Source organism: Erinaceus europaeus, chromosome 7 (assembly GCF_950295315.1).
Source record: "Erinaceus europaeus chromosome 7, mEriEur2.1, whole genome shotgun sequence".
NCBI lineage: Eukaryota > Metazoa > Chordata > Mammalia > Eulipotyphla > Erinaceidae > Erinaceus > Erinaceus europaeus.
In genome coordinates this window covers 9,645,877-9,668,941 of record NC_080168.1, presented here as the reverse complement: position 1 = coordinate 9,668,941, position 23,065 = coordinate 9,645,877, and the positions used below count along the sequence as shown (strand labels likewise).

The 23,065-nt window shown below is 40.2% G+C and overlaps 1 protein-coding gene across 23 annotated transcripts in view; it reads right to left on the bottom strand.

The window, feature by feature from the left end:
* Window positions 1-17,780, bottom strand: part of MFF (mitochondrial fission factor) — a 34,863-nt gene extending 17,083 nt beyond the window's left edge. For 10 of the 23 annotated variants that reach the window (XM_060193709.1, XM_060193711.1, XM_060193716.1 and 7 more), the window contains exons 1-6: window positions 17,609-17,780; window positions 14,139-14,248; window positions 13,178-13,351; window positions 12,024-12,244; window positions 10,222-10,391; window positions 2,312-2,403 (exon numbers count right to left, since the gene is read on the bottom strand). In XM_060193709.1, coding sequence (XP_060049692.1) covers window positions 2,312-2,403; window positions 10,222-10,391; window positions 12,024-12,244; window positions 13,178-13,215 — 521 coding nt within the window. In that variant the 5' untranslated portion in view covers window positions 13,216-13,351; window positions 14,139-14,248; window positions 17,609-17,780. Of the gene's footprint in view, window positions 1-2,311; window positions 2,404-10,221; window positions 10,392-10,484; window positions 10,572-12,023; window positions 12,245-13,177; window positions 13,352-14,138; window positions 14,249-17,608 lie in introns of those variants that run through there. The other 13 variants (XM_060193710.1, XM_007519260.3, XM_060193727.1 and 10 more) reach the window with 5 other exon arrangements.
* Between the last annotated feature and the right edge of the window lie 5,285 nt (window positions 17,781-23,065).

Sequence of the window (23,065 nt, the reverse complement as noted above, 5' to 3'; positions counted from 1 at the left end):
AATAATAATTATGCTTCTTTTACATATCCAGCTTTTATAACACAAAGAAAAGTCTAGATAGATTCTACTGGTCAGAGTTCATTTTGTTTTTGTGGCAAGAGGCTGACAGTAACCAATCCTATTGTCTCTTGAAAATAATTAAGAAAACAAAGGTCAGTGCTCCTGATCTTATACTCACACATACTTCCATTCTTAAAACCAAGGAATAAAATAATGTGGAGGCAGGCAAAGGTTCATGCACAGTGACCCATATTAATGCCATATATAAAGCAGGTAAAGATAGCAAGAGCTTAGTTATTACTTTGGTAGAGGAAAAATATAGCTGTGATATGTTAATATAGTTGCCTTAGATTATCAACAATGTGTATATGATGTGCTCATTACATGGAATTCCTAAAGTTGGTTAAATGTAGGTTCTATTATAAAAATTAATAGTGGTAGAAGGAAAGGGAAGGTTACTTATCAACAAGAAGATGGGTAAGTACCTTAGCATGGCATGATAAGATACATAACTACCATCACAAAAAGAATGGTTTAGTGGCGTGACATTTCAATAGAACAACACCTACTTAAATAGTCATGTTATTTTTAGTAGCAAAGTGTTTTATTGAACATCTAGAAAATGCTGCCAAGGCAACTTAAAGAAAAAAAATAGTCAAATATGAAACTGCTCATCTTTCCTGTTATGATGAAATTAACTTATTGGTAATTGCAGAAACTCCCATAGGTAATCATCTTAAACCATACTTCATTCACTAGGGAAGTTCACACACATAATACAGCTGCATCCTCTCTCTTCAACTGAGCTCAGGAATTAATCATATACACTTTGTGAGAAAATAAAAGCAGCATACATTGAAGTAGTCCTTTACTGCTTCACTAACATGAAACTTCACATTAAAGACCTTCTCTGTAAACCACAAACACTTTTGTTGGCTTGGAAAACATTCCAGGCAGGAATGATGAAAGAACTCAGATATATGTAGCCATTCTGGGAGGTTGCTAAATGCCAAAAAGTTACCTATGTAGCCCTCTTACTCTTTGGAATTATTCTAGAAAAATGAACTTCATGGGCCAATTGGCATCGCTGCCAACCAGATACTCAGGAGATCATACACATCATACAAAATGTCATACTAAAAATGGCTGAACTCTGCAGGTCAGCCTCCTCCAAAAAAAAGAGGTGTTTTTAATTTTAACTTATACTTCTCCTACTTAACATTTCAGAAAACAATAACTATTTTAGGAGACATCTCAAGATCCCCCCCATGAAATCAAAGGTGCTACTATTCTTCTTTGCACCTAAGACAAAACAGGGTCCTATCCCCATTAAAGCCCTTTATGCATCCTCTTGTGATGATGCAGTATTAACAGCATCACTGCACTGTACTATCATCACTTTGTTTATAAATTTAAATGTTCTCCTGTTATCTAGCTTTGGTGAGATCTATGAAAAGTAAGGTGCATCATTTCCTGATTCTTTCAAAGTTCCCAAGGAAGTTAATAGCATGCTTATTATCACCTGACTCATGATGAGTTCATGAGAATTCGTGAATGGAAATTTAATAAGCAATATTAATCAGGTATTTTAAAAGCTGCAGCCATCAGTGACACTGGGCCTTAAAATTCTGATGAGCTTTCAAGGAGTATTTTTATCTATAAGAATGCAGTAATTTTTAGTAAAACAACAAAAAGCACTTGCCCAAATCAAAACGTTGTTATTTTTTTTAAGACTAGGGTAAAATGATCAGATAAGAAAGGTCCAAACAAAGTCCTTTTGACAACATCCTTATATTCTTCAGAATGAAAAGGTTCTAATAATTCCGAGCCTTAGTAGGCAGATAGTAGATAAGCTATCTAAAAAATTTTTAAATTCACCTGCCTGTGCTACGTTCCTTATTATGATTTACTAACAATTTTATGGTAATCTGAAAAAAAAACTTGAAAATGAAGATGTGTTCATAAAATAATTTCCTTTCACTTGTTTTTTTTTTAATCTTCAGGCTAAATAAATATTTTTGAAGGCTGCACAGAACACTTAACATTTACCAATTGTATAGGAAATGCAAAATATAATAAATAAAAGACTACCACCGAAGATGATAGTGTACTAAAAAATTCTCACAAGTTACAAAGTGTTCCGATCTGAAGGCTACAGAAAGTATTGCAAGAAAAAGAAAGAAAGTAAAAAGCAGTAAGAACATGAAACATTGCAAACCTGTATTGGGAAGCAAATGATTTAGAAGGGAAGATAGGACAGTAAATTGAGAAATCTTAAGCAGGAGAAAGCATGCTTAGTGGTTCTACTCACATGGAGTCAGTTCTGACCAGCTGTCCGTTTTGGCGAACAGCATTTTCACTCATAGAGCGCTCTCTTTTTAGCCTGCCAACTGCACGGATCTGCTAGGCACACAAACGGGAAAAGAAAGAAGATATTCTTAGTAGCCTCGTAGTCGCTCAGCATCAAAGGAACCTTAATCCAAGACTACTCACAAAATTTACAAAGAACAGAGCCTAGAATTGCTGCCAACTCTGTGCTACGAATGGGTATGCCAAGAAAAGACACCCCCCCACACACACACTTATCAGAATGCCGCTAAACTTAGGGATGCTTAGGAACGCTCACTACTGGTGGATCCTTTCTGAGTAGTATTAACACCTTTATTGTTAAAACAAAATATTTCAGAACAATGCACAAGGGTTTTTAAAAGCATATACTGGGAGTCGGGCTGTAGCGCAGCGGGTTAAGCGCAGGTGGCGCAAAGCACAAAGACCGGCGTAAGGATCCGGATTCGAACCCCGGCTCCCCACCTGCAGGGGAGTCGCTTCACAGGCGGTGAAGCAGGTCTGCAGGTGTCTAACTTTCTCTCCCCCTGTCTTCCCCTCCTCTCTCCATTTCTCTCTGTCCTATCCAACAATGACAACAACAATAATAACTACAACAATAAAACAACAAGGGCAATAAAAGGGAATAAATAAATTTAAAAAAAAAAGCATATACTATAATACACAGAAAATAGCATGTGCTACAGATAAATGTCCCTGGCTTTGGAGTTTTAAAATAAAATTCAGGTTTGAGTAGGTTAGATAAAAAAATAATAATAATTAAAAAAAAACAGCATCTTACATCCTTAAAGGTTTTGACATTCCAGAAATAGTCACAATCTCCCATCCTTCATGCTCATCTTACAAAATGTCTCTTTGACCTCACTCCACTAAAGTGGGATCAATGTTGCTTTCCCTTCCCTCCAAAGTGGATGGGCTGATGACTGCTGTAAAATGATGCAGTGTGACTTCTGGGGCTATGTCATAAACAGCAAGGCATTTTCCCTCCCAGTGTGTCTATGTTTGGAACAATGGCAGTGGGACATGAGGCAGCCTAGTCACAGGGAAAGACCCCACAACAGTGACCAGAGGTGGCCCGAGTTCAAGTGCCAGACCACAGTGACTATGCTACCAGGAACTGCCATGTGAGTGACAAGCCTTCAGATAACCGCACCTTCCTGCTGCAGAGTCACTCCTAGCTACGGAGACTTCCTAGGCTTAGGCCCCAGACACTATGGCAGAAGGACTTTCCTCATGTCTGTGCAAACTCCTAATCCACAGAATCCATTTAAACATGCATGCAAACACACACACACACACACATACACAAACACATACACGTACACCATGGCAACTTCATAGCTAAGAATATTTTAATTTTACCAAGGACAACTGGCATGTAAACCACAGACTTAAAAATCAAGATTTCCAAAAATGCAAGTAACATTTTTTTTAAAAAAAGTTTAAAAAAAAGGCTTGGGAGAAGATACCAGGTTCTCATCACCATCAGAGCTAAATAAATCCTGTATTCCATGCCAATAAAACTTAAAACCAGACTGTGTGGTACAGAACTCTAGAGTCTGGTTTAGATATGGTTATGTAAAAACCATTTATTTTTGAACAAGAAACAAAATGACTACAGAAAACAGAAAAGGAGTCAGTTGGGACCCCATTATAGGTAAGAGGACTTTGTGCCTAACCCTCAAATTACAATCACTTAAAGCGTTTCTATAACAACAACAACAACAAAATGTAACACCACTGAGAATCCCACTAGTACTTGCCTTTCTACCTATGGTGCAACCTAGTAAAGTCTATTTCCTCCACGTTGCAGTCTTCAATAAGAATCTTCTACTAAATGAAAACCATTCCCACTGCTGTGTAGCCAGAATTTAAATTAAACAGGACAGGAAATGACAGAAGGCAGGTATGTATATAATGTCAGCATCGTCAAACAAGAGGATCCTTGGTTATTGCTATTTATACCACCTGGGATCTGACACACATTATGTCTTAACAGGAACATTACATTTTATGCTGCTGCCTTATTGGGGAAAAGGCCACTTAAGATAAAACCATGTCCTCTGAGGCATTCTACTGGAGCCAGTGTGTATATGGTATTGTAATAACATTAGGACACTGCCTATCGTGATGGTCACCCTTTAAGTAATAGTGGTTCTTTTTTTCCCTAATTTTTATTGTTATCTTTATTTGATAGAGACAGCCAGAAATTGAGAGGAAGGAGGAAATACAGAGGGACAGAGACAGAGACATCTGCAGCCCTGTTCTACCACTTGTAAAGCTTTCCCCCTGTAGGTGGGGACTGGGGGCTTGAACAGTGGTCCTTGCCCACTGTAACACGTGCTCTCAACCAGGTGAACCACCACCCAGCTCATGGTTCTTTTTTTCAATTCAAAGTTTCTAAGTTTGTTTAAAAAAAAAAAAAAAAGTTTGTCCAGTTTTACTGAGATCTAGTTGGCAATTCAAAACTTTCAAACTATCTCCCATTATTTACCCATTTAAAAAGCTTTATTCACTCCCGAGACTGAGAATGATTTTGGTACAGGTCAAAGGGTTTTCTATGTCTAGTCACAGATAATATCTTCTCTGATATACCCATAGTAATCTCATTCTACACATATCCACTTCAACTTTTTTAAATCATATTTATTTATTTGATAAGAGGCCATCAGAAATCAGGAGGGGAGATAGAGAGACAGAGACAGAGAGACACCTGCTGCCCTGCTTCACCACTCATGAAGCTTCCTGTCTGCAAGTGGGGACGCAGGGCTAGTACCTGGGACTGTGTGCACTTTACCAGGTGTGCCACCACCGCCTGGCCCCAACACATCCACTTTCCAATAACAGTTCAGAGGCATATCTGAATTAATAGGGCACTGTTGTGGACCAATCACTGGGAAAAAGAATTCTTCCACCCCAAACATGTATAAGATTTAAAAATAATAAACTACAGAGAAAACAACTGAAAAAAGTAATTGAGGATCATGGTATAAAAACATAACACTTGGAATGAGTACAAAGATCATGCTTGTGTTAAAAAAAAAAAAAAAAGAAAAAACAAAAAGGTTGTGAAAAGTCACTATACAAAAAATATGAATGCTTCTCTTCCAATCCTCCATGGATGGAAGAAATAATTTGTTCTCTCTCTCTCTCTCTTTTTTTTTTCCCCTCTCCTGTCCTTTTTGCTTCATCCTACTCTCTACAGTCCCAGTTCCTCTTTTCAGATAAGGGTGTAAAGAACAGGAACAGAGCCAACCACCAATCAAATTGTGACCAGAACCACGTTTAGATTTTCTGATGTACTGCTGGATGCTTTTCACTCAGTGCCTCCAAGTTCTCACTATGTTTTGAGGATGTGCCATGTCGTCAGGTCACTTCTCTCAGTTGCTCAAGCACTACTTTTCACTTCACATCCTCATGTTTCACATCAGCTGAACTTGGCCAGCCCACGTACTGACATTTATCTGTTGCTTCCTTGTAGCTGGATTACAGAACTGGAGCCTTCTATTAGACATCAATGACTTCTGTGACATCCCTCATGAAAGTTTCTAGGGCTTTCCAAGTATAATCCACAGTATATCCTAGATGCTTTATTCCTCCTCATCAAAGATCTTTTTTTTGCCTCCAGGGTTATTGCTGGGGCTCAGTGCCTACACCATGAATCCACTGCTCCTGGAGGCTATTTTATTTCCTCTTCTGTTGCCCTTGTTGTAGCCTTGTTGTTGTTATTATTTTTGTTGTTGATGTCATTCATTGTTGAATAGGACAGAGAGAAACGGAGGAGGGGAAGACAGAGAGGGGGAGAGAAAGACACCTGCAGACCTGCTTCACCGCCTGTGGAGCGACTCCCCTGCAGGTGGGGAGCCAGGGGCTCGAACCGGGATCCTTACGCCGGCCCTCGCACTTTACGCCACATGTGCTTAACCCGCTGCGCTACCGTCTGACCCACCTCGTCAAAGATCTTAAAGTCTTTCTTCAGTGAGAAATTTTCCCTTATCCACTTCTGCGGTCTTCTCACAAAGCTCTTGATAGCATCTTTTCCAAAAGCAGCATAGCATTCGCTGATGTATAGAACCTGTTGATGAATTCCAATCTTTGCTGGGTCACACCCTTCTGAAGATGTCAAAAGTCTTCCTTCAGCATCCTGTGTAACTCTTCACAGCGTTTGTTTGTTCTTACTGCTGCTCTCTGGCAGGTCTTTACTCACTGGCATTATTCTCAACCACCTTTGGACAGGAGGCATTACAGCCAATGTGTCGTCTTTCTCATTTACTCTACCTGCTCTACGGGCACCTCGGTCCTTGTAGTGGCTGAGCATTCATCCAGACTACAGGTGTGCCCCATTTAATTTATCTGTGCATCAGCTGAAAGACATTTGGCTCACTTCTACCTTTTGTCTTTCAGACTTTTTTTTTTAGCTTCATGACTTAGAAGGTGCTACTAGCACTTAGACTAGATCAAGAATGGGGGTCCGGAAGTAGTGTAGTGGGGGTCCGGAAGTAGTGGAGTGGGTTAAAAGCAGGTGGTGCAAAGCGCAAAGACCAGCGTAAGGATCCCAGTTCGAGCCCCGGCTCCCCACCTGCAGGGGAGTTGCTTCGGAAGCAGTGAAGCAGGTCTGCAGGTGTCTGTCTTTCTCTCCCCCTGTCTTCCTCTCCTCTCCTCTCCATTTCTCTCCGTCCTATTCAACAACGACATATAACAACAATAAAAAGAAACAACAAGGGCAACAAAAGGGAATAAATAAAATAGATCAAGATTGTTAAACAGTCAACACCAAAAAAAAAAGAAAAAGAAAAAGAAAAAGAAAAAGAAAAAGAAAGAAAGAAAGAAAGAAAGAAAGAAAGAAAGAAAGAAAAGGGAGGGGGCACAGGTGAGGGAGGCAGCCCTGCCCATAACAAAGAACTGTCCGGTTCAAAACACCAATAGTCCAAAGGCCAAGGAACCCTGTGGCCTGAGTACAAGACAGCAGGCAGTGTAGGGGAGTTCATCTGACAGGTTCAGAGTTGCAGCTGGATGAGTTGCCCGTGTTATCAGCGTTCAGGGATTTATTGGTGTAATGTTAAAATCCACTTTCTAAGCTACCAGAGCTCTCGGTTCTTCCCTTTTTCTGTACTTCTTAATGGTGGACTGTCACGGAAGAGTTGATTCTCCTCTCTTCTGTGGATCTGAAGTTCAGATCATCATCCTCTTTACTCTCCTAGGTACCTGGTACTAATCTCAGAAATCTTCTTTTAACATCCCTCAGGATTTGGCTCCTGCCAAAGGATTTTATTTCTAAAATTTATTTTCCTTCATAGGACAAAGAGGTATTGAGAGGGGTGGGAGGGGGAGAAAAGACACCTGCAGCTCTGCTTCTCTGCTTAAGGAGCTTCCCCTACAGGTACGGGGCAGAGGTTTGAACTCAGGCCCTTGTGTGTGGCAACATGTGTGCTCAACCAGGTCAACCATTTAAAATCTATACTTTTTCTTGAATTCCCTCTCACCCCTCCAGTCACTTAATATTGAGATGACTTGCTGAAACTCAAACGTACATTAGAACATGTGCAAAGCACATTATATATAACACTACACTTAATTAAAATACTAGACTTAGGTACTTGGCATTGTTGTGACTGTTATCTTTGTCTTAGAGATGAGTCTTAGAACTGTTAAGTGACTGGCCCCTGGTTAGCATGGCCAGGAAGCCCCAGTGCATTCCGTCAACATCAGGTCCAGTTCTCAGCATGCTTTCATTACAGTGCCACATGCAACTTTACTGTGTCGTCACAACTGGTGCAGTACAAGAGCCTCTACAGGCAAAACTACTATCTTTCATACCACTGATCCACTGCGACTAGGTAGGGAACAAACATTCTGAGAGCAGGAACTAAGTCTCCTTCATTCTTGTACTATATAGAGTATATCAGACAAAAGTTAAAAAAAAAAAATCTGTGTCTAGTGAATACAATTCTGTAAATTCACCTTAATGTCTTTTTTTATTTTTTAACTCCCCTGTGTGAGCACTCAAATTCTGCATTTTTTACTAGGTAAGTATGTAAAATGACCAACTTGGCACCTACAAGTCTATTATTTCAATTACCTCCGCAGAAACTTCTACCCTAAAGAGCCAGGTTTATGTCCTGTTGGAAAAAGCAGTTAAGAGAACTCGAATGCCAGGGGACTGGTGAGCTGGACCGTGACAGTCAGAAGCACCACCTCCTTTCTCTGGGACTGTGTGCTCACTAATAGAAACTGTTCCAAGGATACAGCCTTCAGAAAAGGTGATACCAAGTATAATTAATTACTTAGACTACCCAGACTGCATAAGTGACTTAACACTGTTAGAATTACTGTGAAGGGAGCCAGGTGGTAGCACAGCGGGGCTGAGCGTGCAAGGCGTGAAGTGCAAGGACATGGCGTAAGGATCCTGGCTTGAGCCCCCGGCTCCCCACCTGCAGGCAAGTCACTTCACAGGCGGTGAAGCAGGTCTGCAGGTGTCTATCTTTCTCTCCCCCTCTGTCTTCCCCTCCTCTCTCCATTTCTCTCTGTCCTATCCAACAACAACAACAATAAACAACAAGGGCAACAAAAGGGGAAAAAAATTAAAAAAAAAAAAAAGAACTACTGTGAAAATTCCAGTTGGGATTGTGGCAATGGAGATTTACTCATTCTTTTGTTCATTTTTAAAAAAAATTTTATTGCCACAGGGTTATTACTGTGGCTCAGCGCCAGCACTACACATTCAGTGATCCTTTTTTTTTTTTCCCCTTTCTTTTCTTTCTTTTTTTTCCTCTCTCTCTGATTTTATTTGCTAGGACAGAGAGACACTGAGAGGGGTGAAGGACATAGAGAGGAAGACAGAAAGATAAACACCTGCAGACCTGCCTCACTGCTAGTGAAGCATCCCCCCACTGTAGGTGGGGAGTGGGCTCAAACCCAGATCCTTGTGCATGATAACATGGGCACTCAACAGTGTGGCCCCACACCTACTCATTCTATGGCTGCCAGAGAGGTAAGTCTTGCAAGCAGGTCCCTTGCTCTCTAATACTGCCATCTGCCCACTGCCTTTTTTAATTTTTATTTTTCCTTTGGGTCCTTCCTTGCCCTCTGTGAATCTGTGTGCCAGCCGTGCTAGAAATCTAGGAATCTTTGGGTTATATGGCTGCTCTTACCCTCTCTGGAAAAGACTGTTATGAAGAAAAAAAAAAAGAAAAAGTCTCAGAGAAACTGCCCACTACCAATAAAAACATTTGTTTTTACTATGTCTTACACTAGGCTCACATCAACATATATATATTTTTTTTCTTCATTCAGATGATATGAAAAAGCTGTAGGCACTGAAATTACAGGAAAGAAATTTCTTAAGATTAGCCTAAAAGCAATAGCAGAAGCAAGAGCTGAACGTTGCTACTGACACTTTACTAATCATTTCTGCCCTCTAGACCAGTGAGAGTATGAGTGCTACAAGGTCCAGTAAACAACTCAGTAGAAGCCTTTCAGCAAGCAGATGCACAGGTGGCATTAAGGGGGGAAAAGCATTCTTTGCTCTATTTGCCAGAGCTTTGATAATAAGGTGACACAATTTTCTTCTATGCTAAGCTTCCCTTTTTTTTTTTTTTCTTCCTGTACTGGTTAGGAACGAACCATTAGCCTCAAAAGTTCTCCCATTAAAATCACAAGAATGTGAATGCCCTCCCACAAAATTCTACTTTCCCGAAACATCAATGCATTTAAAACATAGCATAATATATTATTTGAAGCATTTATACATCAGAATAAATAACCAATTTTCCATGAAGGGTTTCATCATGTAAAGCTAATGATCTGATCCTGTCTCTTAACTCCTGTGTTTGCCTAGATCTCAAATTCAGTTGATGCTATACCATCAATACTTACTTCTTCATTTTGAGGGGTTGGAGTGGGTCTTTCTAAATCCAGAAAATCTAGCGGTCTTTCACTTAGAGTAAGTACACGAGGTGGTGTTTTTAGTGCCAGAGGCTTAAAAGGAGTTGACTGAATAAGGTCAAGGTCTGCTGGTCTTGAGAATGGAATGTCTTCATTATTTCCTGGGAGTACACAGAGAGAAAAAGGGGGGGGGGGAAGAGATTTAACAAAACAGTGATTTTTTTTTTTTGGAAAATCTATTTGTCATTACATACCTGCTAGAATGGCAAAAATGAAAAGACTGGAAACACAGAGTGTTGGCATGGATGTAAGGAACTGAGAACCTTATATACTGCTGAGGGATACAGAACATGGTGTGGGATGACCTCATTAAAAGAAAGGAGGCCATGCCTACAAAACATTGCCTCACTGGAAATGATATAAAATGAAGAACCAGCAAAATAATCATATGCAATCAGTTTTGAGCATGTCCAGGCCCCCAAATTAGCTACTAACTATACAAATTATATATTAAACCCAAATAACAGTAACATAATAAAAGCCCTTGTTGTTTTTTATTGTTGTAGTTATTACTGTTGTTGTTATTGATGGTGTCGTTGTTACATAGGATAGACAGAAATGGACAGAGGAGGGGAAGACAGAGAGAGGGAGAGAAAGACAGACACCTGCAGACTTGCTTCACTGCTTGTGAAGCAACCCCCTTATAGGTGGGGAGCTGGGGCCTCGAACCGGGATCCTTACACCGGTCCTTGCGCTTTGAGCCATGTACGTTTAACCTGCTGTGCTACCACCCACCACCCAACTCCCAACTTGTAAGTTCTTATTCAACACTGCAGGTAGGTTCTTGGAAAAAGACAACACATGGCATGCAATTAAAGCAGGTCAAATAGTTCATCCAGACCTTTCCTAGATATGAAAGAACATGATCTGAGCTTTTAAAAAAGTGGGGTGTACCTGCACGACCAGTTTCAAATATTGCTTGCTAGCTTTTCATAAATGATTTATACAGTGATCTAGCCAGTCCACTCCTAGCTAGATGTTGTAACATCCTCTCTAAAATGAAATTCAAGGGACGGCAAATCTAGTCTTCGGTTAGTGTTGGTCTGCTTCTAAATTCTGCTTCTAAGACCCCTTCTGTTACATTGCATGAGGCTGTGGTCTATTTACATAATCACTGTTTTACCTGGGTCCCGCCCTGCCTGCAGGGTATCGGTTTAATCCCCACTGGTTAGATGGAAGCTTTCTATGTTCTGTTCAAACTCTTTTTTTGCTCCGCCCCCTCTCCTAGTCATTTCACTTTCGGTGAAGAGATGCATAAAAGACGATGTATCTGATTAATAAACGAGATACTGCTTCCCAGCTCAGCCATGAGTCCCTGGTCGTCGCTCTCCCACTCGCGAAGCTAGACCGGCAATTGGCGCCTGAACAGGGACTGACAGGTTAGGATGAGAAAAACATGGCTGCCTAAAACTGAGGGGTAGGAACCAAAAGAGACAGGGGCACAGGGAACCTTCTAGGTGAAAAAAAAAAAAAAAAATTAAACTAATGGTACATAGTGGCAGTGAGATAGGTATATGTGTCCAAACTCATCAACCAGTACATACAAAAAAGCATAGTTAGCTAAATTCTTAAATACTGTTTATCGTTTTAGACTATCATAATCAATAGAAATTTGGGAGGGAGGTATAGAACTGCATTGCCCAATCCATGTGATAAACAGTATTCTGAAAAACCCTAAGGTTTTCATAAAAATAAAGGTTGATCAGGTGACTATACAAATCAAAGTCACATACCTGCTACAACAATCCTCTCTGGAACTTGCATAATCACACTCGCGTTCGGGACTCCTTCTTGGAATCCTTGTTCCAGGTCAGCGTTTGGTGGTGCTACCTTTAATTTTTCTGGGACTCTCATTCGCTGACTAATACCTTCGGTGTATTCCATTTCATACTGGATGCGACTAATTTCTGCCATTTCAGTAGCTGTGGGAGAAGGAAACGCTGCCCCACTCACACTGTGGGAGAGAAATATAAAAAAGATGGAGTGACCGATTGTGATACTGTCCTGCTCCTCTGGGTGTGAAGTCAGAGGAAAGGCCTTATAGAAAGACCAAAAGGTGACTTGTCATTGGCAAGTACTGAATGCATGACATAGGAATTAAAGATTGAGAGAAACAGATTTTCCTTAACATAATGGCTTCTCGTTTACTTAGTGATTGAAATGGCACTAGAAGATTCTGCTTATGAACAAACTTTTAAAGATTATTGTATGGTCACAAAACAATGTGTACATACATCCATTATGTCCGCATAAAAAAGGTATTCGTGCTGCTTACAATTAGAAGGGGGGAAAAAAAAGCCCGAAATAAAATTTAAAATGTCTTAACCAGTTATTTTAAGGAAAGCTGCTAGAAGTTTGTGAAAAATAACCTGAATAACTGTCAACATGCATTAAAAAAATAATAATAAAGCCTCTTAATGATGAATACTGGATTCCTAAGTTAAGTCAATTCTAAATTGACTAGTAGATGCAACCCCTTAAAAAAAAAAATCGCAAAATATAAATGAATTCTTCTCTTACTCAACATGGATCTGGTGACTGAAGAATAAAGAATGTCAAATGCAGAATCATCAATCCCTAATGTATACATTCATTTTGAGGAGTTGTAAGTTTCATGTAACTAGTTTGCATTTAATGTTGTGTTTATATATAATTTTTTTTAAAAAGCATGTCATGCCTTTAAGAAAGCACAAATGCACTGAGTAGCCCTCTAAATTAGAGAAAGCTCCCAAGGAAATGCAGTAGAAACAATGCTGCCCCAAATAAAAATTTTTTTAAAAAAATGCTGATAAAAGTAAGAAGTCAAGGTCAGCCAATGGCAATCAACTTTCAAGCCACTTTTCTCAAGCCTATAGTTACCAGCTCGACTGAAGGAAATGTCACTGACCTTCCTAGTGGTGTGTCACTGCTTTTTCTTTTACTCATTTTTAATACAGTAAGTACACGTCTATAATAACTATGAAAATACTGCTACCCTGTAGTTCAGTTTACTTTGCACAACGCCCCTACTGATCTGAACTTTTTGTAGGTGTACATAACAACACGGACACTGCTTTTCCAGCTGTAAAAAAGAAAGAATAAGTATCAGTATTGCAACAATTCAATTCATAAGAAAACTATGACTAAAAGTAAATATCTGCTTTAACCTTTTTTATTAGACTTTGGAACAATACTTGGGCTGATCTGAGGAGTCAATTTTCTGCCCCAAATCTTTCTTAAATAGTTGCTCTATATCTGGGGGGGAAAAATTCTCTTATATTTTGAAGGGGAGAATCTTTTGGGTTTGTTTTTGTTTTTGTTTTTTAGACTGACTATAAATAAATTTGGGGCAACCCAAAAATCTGACATATCAGTAATGGTTTGTTTTCTTTTATTCCTTTCTTTCACCAGAGCACTGATCAGCTCTGGCTTATGGTGGTGTGGTGGTGTGGGGGATTGAACCTGGGACTTTGGAGCCTTAGGCACGAGAGTCTCTTTGCATAACCACCAGGCTATCTACCCCCATGTAATGGTTTATTTAAAATAACTTCAAAAGTCAAATCACCTAAATTTGCAACTGTACTTATGTGTGTGTGTAAACCAAAGGCAATACAAAATTAGAGAGTTCATATGTTACAATGGGATAAACGCCATGCTGGAGATGCATCATGCACCTTAATTTCCAGCTCTTAGATATACTTAGGAATAGAATGACCTGCCCTTAGAAACTACTTAGAGTCCTAAGTCCTGACAACTGGTTAGTTATGACATTACCTTGCTCCTTTACTAGAAGTGTGATTCGGAAGGACTGGGCATGTGGCTGGTTTAAAGACTAAAGAATGCTGCCGGAAGAGAAAAGTTTTACTTACAAATGTGTACCAACTACTGCTTGCGACTTGGCACTATCTGCTTCTGGGCTTCATATTAAATCCTTTCTTGTTGCAAAGTGCACTGGCTGGATTTACAGTCACTTTTGTCCCTGAGGAAGAACAACTAGAGTTAACAGAGCAACTAAGTGACAAACGCCTCCAGACAATTACAGTCATAGAAGAAAATAGCCTTATACTAGAAACCAGTGAAATAAATAATAATAAGACTACAAACTGCATTCATTAGATACAAACAAGATAAAAGATGAATTCTGTCATTCTTGGGTTCAGAAAAATGTGGCTAAAAAAAGTTAGCATTCATTACTATATTAAGGTGACTAAATGTACTGGTTAAATTTTCGTGACATTATTTTCCCTCAGTACTTAATTTTGAACCAATAGTATGTGTACATGGTACAAAGCCCACAAGAATATACAAATCAAGGGTCTCGGCCAGTCCTAATCCACAACCACCATGGTACCCGAGGCAAGCTATTATCAATTTTCATGCACCATTCTAAAGACTCTTTTCCTAAACTAAGTGTGCATCTGAAGCACAGCAAAAGTTTATATTCAGAAATAATTCTAAGAAGAAATCTTTCAAAAAGAATACTGCCTTGAGACACAATAAAATGAAGTTTTACAACAATAAAAAGGAACCGAGGGATGGAAATTGTTGCAATAACATCATCTCCCTGAAATGTGTTATTCTCCACACTCCAGTCTTCTCAATTTTCATTAGGTTATTCATTTTATTTACATCCTAGCTTCTGAGAATCCGAGTTTGTAAAGTAACCAGCGTCTTAAGAGGAAAAGGTGGGTACTAAGACCACTTCTGCCAAAGGTCAAACCATTTTGTAGTTAATCTGAGCTACGTAAATTAAAAGGGAAATGGACATTTTCCACTAAGGTTTAACAATGCCTTGTCCCAACTGCTGAGGTTTCTACTAAAGACAGATCAAAACTAATTTTTGCCTCTTTCATTAGACTATGTGTTTTTTTGTGTAGCCTCTTGACAATAAGTATAACAAAAACAAAACTATCATTAGTAGTTCAGATACTAATTGCAAAAGCCTTGTCAACTGGAATCTATCATGCAACCTACCATGGACGTTATAAATGTACTAATACTATTTGACTATAAGGGCACATCCCAAACATCAGTAACTTACTAGCTTTATTTTTCCATTGTCACACAGTACAATTACTTTAAGGGAAACTTAATTTCTTAACTCTACTTTTAAAAACCATAAAAGTATCTTGTGAATTCACCTTTTTTTTTTTTTTAAACCAGAGCACTGTTCAGCTCTGGCTTATGGAGGTGCAGGGGATAGAACCTGGGACTTTGGAGCCTCAGGCATGAGAGTCTCTTTGCATAACCATTATGCTATCTACCCCTGCGATAAAAGTATCTTAAAAGGAATTCCCACATCACTACTATTAATCATGAACCTGATGTGCATATACAAATATGCGTAACAAAAACATAATGACTATAAAAATTTCTCATCCATGTGCCATTTAGAGTCAAGTTACAAACCACTGAGAGTGTCCAGGACCTGTAGACCAGTGCACTGCTTTGCCATGTGTGCCACCAGGTTTGAACCAGGCCCCCACTGCACGGAAGGAAACTTCAGTAATGTGGTTTCTTCCACTCTCTCTCTGACTCTCTGTCACTATGTTAAAGGGAAAAAAAAGTGTCCTAATTTTGGGTACAGAATGATTTCAGTCTGAATTTCCTATTTTCTGCTCATTGGGACCTAGAAAAGAGTCTAAGCAGCCTCTTGGGTCAAATCGATTGTGGTTGCAAAGATTGAAATGATTCTCCAGTTACAAAAAGTAAAAACAAAACAAAAATAAAAACACACACAAAAAAAAACCTAGTGTGTCATCACTTATGCTGTACAGTTTATTTAAGGTTTTTTAAATATAGGCCACACTATCTCAGTTCTAGTAACTAAAAAAAAAAAAAAAAAAAAAAATCAGGTGTATTAGAAAGTCAGGGTTAATAAGTTTTAAAGAAAAGTCACTAAGAACTTGGAAAAATAAATATTTTTAAAATAAAATCCTGGGGCAGGGGAAACAACATAATGGTTATGCAAAAAGATTTTAACGCCGGAAGCGCCAGACTCTCAGGTTCATTCCAGAACTGGACTGCGGTCTGGTAATATAAATACATAAATAAATTCACTGAATAGAAGTTAAAGTCCAGTAAGGAGAAGAGCAACAGTTAAAACTCCGTAATTGTAACACAGGGCAACCCCAGCTGGACAAGAAGGGATAGAACATACTATTTCCTTTTGAGCACCCCCCCCCCAGCAAAACCGATTCATATGCCTTTAAAATAAGCAAACAAACAAAGAGATAACCGCCCCCCCCCCGCCCACACACACCATACAATTTAATTACAAGGGCGGAAGAAGAAAAAAAAACAAAAAAACCCTGCAAAGTACAACTAAATCGTTCTAACATTTTTCCAGATCCATTTTTCTCAAGGGTTTTTCCTTTGGGATCTCATTTGTTAATGCAATTGACACAGGAATACATCTCATCGAGGGGAGAAAATATTTAAGAACATTCAGTTAAAAGTCGCTCGGTGGCTGAGAGAGGCCTGGATATTGGCTAAAAGGTCCCTACAGCTTCTTTTTTTTTTTTAATTCTTATATCCCACGCCCACCCTCCACCCCAGTCCCGCAATTAGAGGCCGCACTTCTGGAAGCGTTCTCCGCCCCAAGGACACCCTTGCTTCACTCGGTAGGAAGCAGTCAGCCGGGGGATGTCTTTTGTCTCAGCAGGTGGATGGGGGGAGATCCCCGGCTCATCTTGCAGGTGGAAGTTCCGGGAGCCGGTGGCAAGGGGCACCCCAACTTTGCTCCAGTTTCCTGGCTGCGGGAAGCAGGTCCCAGGAGCCACCCCCTTGCAGCCGCGTCTGGAGGGAGGGAAGGGAGGAAGGGTGGATGGATGCTTTCAGCCTTGCAAGGACTGGGGGTGGGGTGGGGGGGTCCTGGGCGGGCACAGCATCCAGCACCGCCCCCCAGACCTGCCTGTTACCTCCACCAAGTCAACAACCCCACCCCTCCTGTGCAAGACCGCGGGCGTCTCTCAAGGTCAGGCTGGAGGGCTGACCTGCAAAGACCTGGGGACCCCAGACTGTTTTCCAGGCGGCAGGTCCCCCCCTGTTCACCGTGACAGCCTTCGCACAGGAAGGGGAGGGGACAGGTCACCCCCAAACTGTGCACAAGAGGAGCTGGCTGCGCTTCCTGGCTCTGCTCCCGCCTCGGGGCAGAGGGAAGGCAGGTGGGAAGCCAGCGTCCCCCAGATCGCGCCCCGGGCCGGGCAGGGCGACACCCGGGTGACCAGCGCCGCCGCGGTCCCCTCGCTCCCCCCGGGGGAAGAGTCGTGGACGCGGCGCTAGGCCCGGAGGCCGGCTCCGATCGCGGGTCCCGGCCCGGGAAGACGTCAGTACTCACCCCTCGGCCCGCTGGAGGTCCCCGGCGAGGGCCGCCGCCCGCCGGCTCCCGGGGCGCTCGGGGGAGCGCTCTCACAGGCCGTTGGCCGAGCGCACGGAGGCGCCCGGGCAAAGCACCGGCCAGAGAGGCCCGCAGCCGGCCCGGAGAGACGCGAGAACGGCCCGGGCTGGTCCCTGCCGGGAGCGGTAGCTGAGACCCTTTCATGGTCATGTGATGCGGAGAAGGGCGGATGTGTGGTTCACGCAAAGGAGTGGGGGCAGCGCGAAGGTGACCAGGAGACATCTTTGTTATGGGCAAAGTGCTCCAACTGCGGGTCACATTGCTGGGGTACAGAGGTTTGGTTCTTCCTTAAGTGGGTTAAGCGGTCCTGATCTTTAGGAATCTCTTCCTTACCAGACAACTGAAGTCGGTTAAAATTACTGTTTGCCAGGAGTATCCACAACCACATCTCTGTGCTGTGAAGGCTCAGATTCTGCATGTTTCACGAGCTCTGCAAGTGGCTCCAGTTTTTATCACTCTTCTTTCTTCCGGAAACAGCCTGAATTTAATCACTTAACCACTAACTCTCCATGGGAAAATTAGTGCCATCCGCAACAACAGTGGAATAGACTGGGGTCAATTCACGGAATACTAAGTGTGTCTCAATCTTAACAAAGATGAGATGGGGAACGCAGCATAATGGTTATGCAAAAGTCTTTCTGTTAGAGGTTTTGAGATCCCAGCCTCAATCCCCAGTACCACCATAAGCCAGAGCTGAGCAGTGCTCTTCCTCTTCCTCTTCTCTTATTAGAATAAATAAAATTTTGTTTTAAAAAGCACATATGCATGAGTATATTTCTAGAATCTGAAGATATTCTTTTATTAGATTTAATACTGATTTACAAAATTATGAGATAACAAGTATAACTCCACACTGTTTCAGATGTGATGATTTTTTCCAAATAATTTGAGAAATCCTCTAAGCATTACCTCCTTGATTTTTCTTTTAATAGTGGCAAGCAATCTTTTAAAGAATAAATTGAATTTTAGGAATGATTAGTCATAGCAAACCGACCTTTCTAGGATAAAAGAAACCAAAATGAGTAAACTGTGAAGAACTCTATGGGGTAATTTTCATTTCTGAGATACCTTTCTTAAATAAATAAATATTGAACTAAGGGCAGTCCTGCTTCCCAGTAAACAAAGAGGGAAGGCTTTTCTAGTATGGCCTTCTCTGTAAGGGGGGGTGGGTTTATGCAGGAAAAGTACAGGAACTTAAGGGGTGAAGAAGAGGTTTACTGGCTTTGTTTAATTTTAGTTGCCATGATGACCTTGTCTACTCTGGACTGGTTTCAGCTGGCTTTTTCCTGAAAGATAAAGTACATAGGAAAGAGAAGAGATATAAGAACGGTTGGCAGAGGATAACAGGATGGCAAAGCCATCTGTGACCAAAACTTTAAAAATGAAGGTTGTACTGCTTCCACAGTACACTTCTGTTTCTTAACTACTTGTAATTTGGGTTTTGCTCCAGTCTTCTTCCTCCTGAGAAAAATGTTTTGAAACAGCTTTCAAATAAAAACTGTATTCTAGTTATAAAATCCAGAGTCTTCTCCCTTAATCCTGATCTCCCTCCATCTCACTGAATAACTTGATTCTATTAGACAAAATAGAAAATAGAATAAGAAAAACACCCAGCACTGATAGGAATTTCCTGATAGGAAATTCTCAAACAGTAAGCCTCTTCCTCTCTTTTATTTGGAAACTCTGCTCCCTTTTCTTTTCCCTTTTCCTAATAAATCTTCATGATGGAGTTATCCTTCTTTTCCCTCGTTGAAGTAGACATCCCTATTTATGATTCTATCCATCACTGATTGCATCTATACCCATAGCTGTCAGACCTAACATTTATGAGAAAAAAGGGTATATAATCAAGATATATTAGCATCTTCATTTAATCTTATTCGTTTTGCTAGTTCTGGGCAATGTTTTCTAAATCTTCTATTACAGCTTTAGTTCCAAGAGGTTTCTGTATTCTTTTTTCCCCCCTTTCTTTCTCATTCTAGATGCCTTCTGCTGAATTTCTTCTTAGTTAATGTCAAGATTATTTTTACACATATCCCTACTTAGCATAAAAACCTTCAATTCCACTCACTTTTGTTGCAAATGATACAATCTCATCTTTTCTGACTGCAGAGTAGTGTTCCATTGTGTATATATCTCATAACCTCTTAATCTAGTCATCTATCATGGGGCAGTTACGTTGTTTCCATACTGACTGCTGTGAATAAAGCAGTTGTAAATATATGGGTGCATATGTCCTTTTGAATTTGTACTTCCTTGTCCTTTGATAGGGGAATGTGGTGGCTTGTCTATATCAAGTGTGGGTATGTAAGTACTCCCAAAATTTTACAATTATCTAAAACAGTGATAAATCACTGGGGGGAAAAGATTATTTTTCCAACCATCAAGGTTTAGAATTCTGAAGTCAGCTTTCACTGTCTCCCAAAGCTTTAGCCATTCTCACCTTAACACCACTATCCACTTTCTCTTCCTTCCTGTTCCCACTGCTAGATCATTATCCTCTTCCCTTCAGTCATTTTTACAGTGGGCAAGTGTAACTTTATAATCAAAATTTTTATTTCTATTTTGAAAAAAAAATGCCAGACATTTTTTTCAATTTTATTCTCAGGCAATACAATATTTTAATTCTAATTACAGAAATACTAGTACATTTCAACATTGTAATTTTGTCAGGATACAGTAATATAAAATACTCAATATATTTTAAGTATATTTTATTTGGCTATAGAGAAATATTAAGTTAATTTTACTAGTAGTCAGTGATATGTGATGCATAGAAAAATCTTTGTAAGTTAAATTAGTAATAAAATTCAAAATTAAGCATCAATGTAATACTTTTATAAATAAGTTACTTCATGTTTACCTTGTAACAAAAGAGACCTCTGAGAAAACCTTATTTTAGCACACTGTGAAATTCCATGGTTGGAGCTCCAAACTTAAAAGAAACAAGTTATTTACAATGTGTCTACAAATTTAACTCTTCACAACTCTGTTAACTACTTACAGGTATCTGGAAAGGAAAGCACAAAAGCTCAGTCTTAGAAGTGTCAACAAACACCTATTCATATGGCTTCATTAGAATTTAAGATCTTAGCATCCCTTGACACTGATAAGAGGACAAGAAGAGATGGTTGTTTGGGGGACAAGTAAAGGCCAGTCACTTGCTACTAGTGCCAATCTAAGACTTTCATTCATTAGTAAAACTATAGGTCATTTGTGATTGGGAACTTATTATTTATTAGATTTATTTATCTTGTTGGGGTGGAGTGTTTGTGACTCACAAGATAGTTACTGACACATGGATACAATGCCCCATTTCCCCATGAAAGGTGTCTGCAGAACACTGTCTCACTCAACTTAAACCCTTTCCCACCATCATGCACCAGCATACCAAAGTGATGGGTGGGGGAGGGGGGATCTCTAAAGAGTGGCCTGATGGAACAGTTGTAGCTGGGTGTACTTAGTAATAATCCAGTGAATAGAATAGCTTTGGGGCATTTTCCCAGAGTATTTCTTTCTCAGTCTTTCAAAGTACATTGGGATCAATTACAGGACTTGTCAAAACACCCATTTCTATAGGTCTGAAGTAGATCTCATCATTTATAACAACAAGCGTTCAGATGCTGTTTGTGCAGGTGCCAAACTTTGGGAACCTCTGACCTACAGAAGGTATGTGCGGATTGGTTAGCCATATATACCACAGTAATAGTCTAATTGGAACAGTAAGACATTTTTAGAGCAAGCAAGTCTTAATATAAGATGAGCCCAATGGCCTGAGTAAAATGTCCTTATTAATTTAAAATATACGTCACTTGAGCAGTGACAGATGAGAGCCATGGTCTGTGCTATCGGCTGGAGTCACATCTTCACTTTATTTATTTTCTTCCGAGATCAGATGAGATTGGGTGTGTTCAGGGTGGTATGGCCATAGACAATTTATTTATTTTCTGTTGTAACCAGAGAGAGAGATAGAAAGACCAGAGTCACAGAGCAACTGAGATTGAAGCAATAACCTAGATTTAAATATCAGCACCATTAGTTCCACCCTGGTGAATCAAGAATCATCTTCAGATCATTGTCTCAGCCTTTGAGACTCAAGTAGTGTTAGTAACATCAAGTACACATTATTTTTCACTTTTTGGAGGTCTTTGTTTTCTTTATATTATCCAGATCTTGGCATAAGAGAAAGAAGCTACATGCTCTGGACTTTTCCTGGACATGAATCTTACTTCCAAACCTTTATTCAGGTCTGCTAATTTAAGGTGACAAAACATAACACAGCCAAAGGCTGAGAGAAAGGAGAAAAACACAGCTCAGTGACGTAGAATGACTAACAGGAACAAACTACCTTTTCTGGAAATTAGACGGGAAGCAAGTTTTCTCCCCCTCCCCCACCCCCCAGTGTTTCTGTGATTTACCACACAGCCTGGGGCATGACTTGAAACTGGATGAGATGCTTGTTAAGTTGAATTACATATCCTTGGGAATGTGTCAACACCTTAAAGAGACAGTTTTTTATATGTATAGCTGCCAAACTATACAATTTACATGTTAAGCTTTTTATGCAACAGACTCTTCAGTATGATTTGTAAGAACACGTAACATTAAAAAAGAAGAATTAGAGGGGACCAGGCAGTTGTGTACCTGGTTGAATGCACACAGTACTGTATATGAACACCTGGGTTCAAGCCCTCACTCCCCACTTGTAAAAGGACATTTTGTGTGCAATGAAGCAAGTCTGCGGGGTGTTTACCTTTCTTTCCCCCACTTCATCTCCCTTTTCCCTCTCAAGTTCTCTCTGTCCCATCAATTAAAATAGAAAAAAAAAAAGGAAAGGAAGGAGGGAGGGAGGAAGGGAGGGAGGAAAGAAGGAAGGAAGGAAGGAAGGAAGGAAGGAAGGAAGGAAGGAAGGAAGGAAGGAAGGAAATGGCCATCTGGAGCAGTGCTTTGTAGTATTGGCACTAAGTCCCAGCCATACCTTTGGGGGGGGGGGATCGGTTAGCAAAGGAGCAAGAAAGCAAACCTGTAGATGCCCAAGTTGAACAGAAAATTTGAACAAAGGAAGAAACACACTGAGGCTGATTAAGCAACAGTTGCCTCATGTTCTTTCATTGGTTACTGAACTACTCAGTTAATAAAGGGCTGGAGTCAACATTTCCAGAGAGGGGGATAAAGCACACCTCTAAGAAATGGTATCCTTGTTATTTAAGCGGGTGTGCTGGAAAAAATTAAGCTAGACACTTTTCAAAGGACATGTATAAACGTGTCATTAAAATAAATTCACTAAGGCCAAAACTTGTATCTACTTTGAACACAAGCAGACTCTATTGCCTTGGTAAAACGTATTAAGAGAACAAACAACAATATATTTAAAAATAAACACACACACACACACAA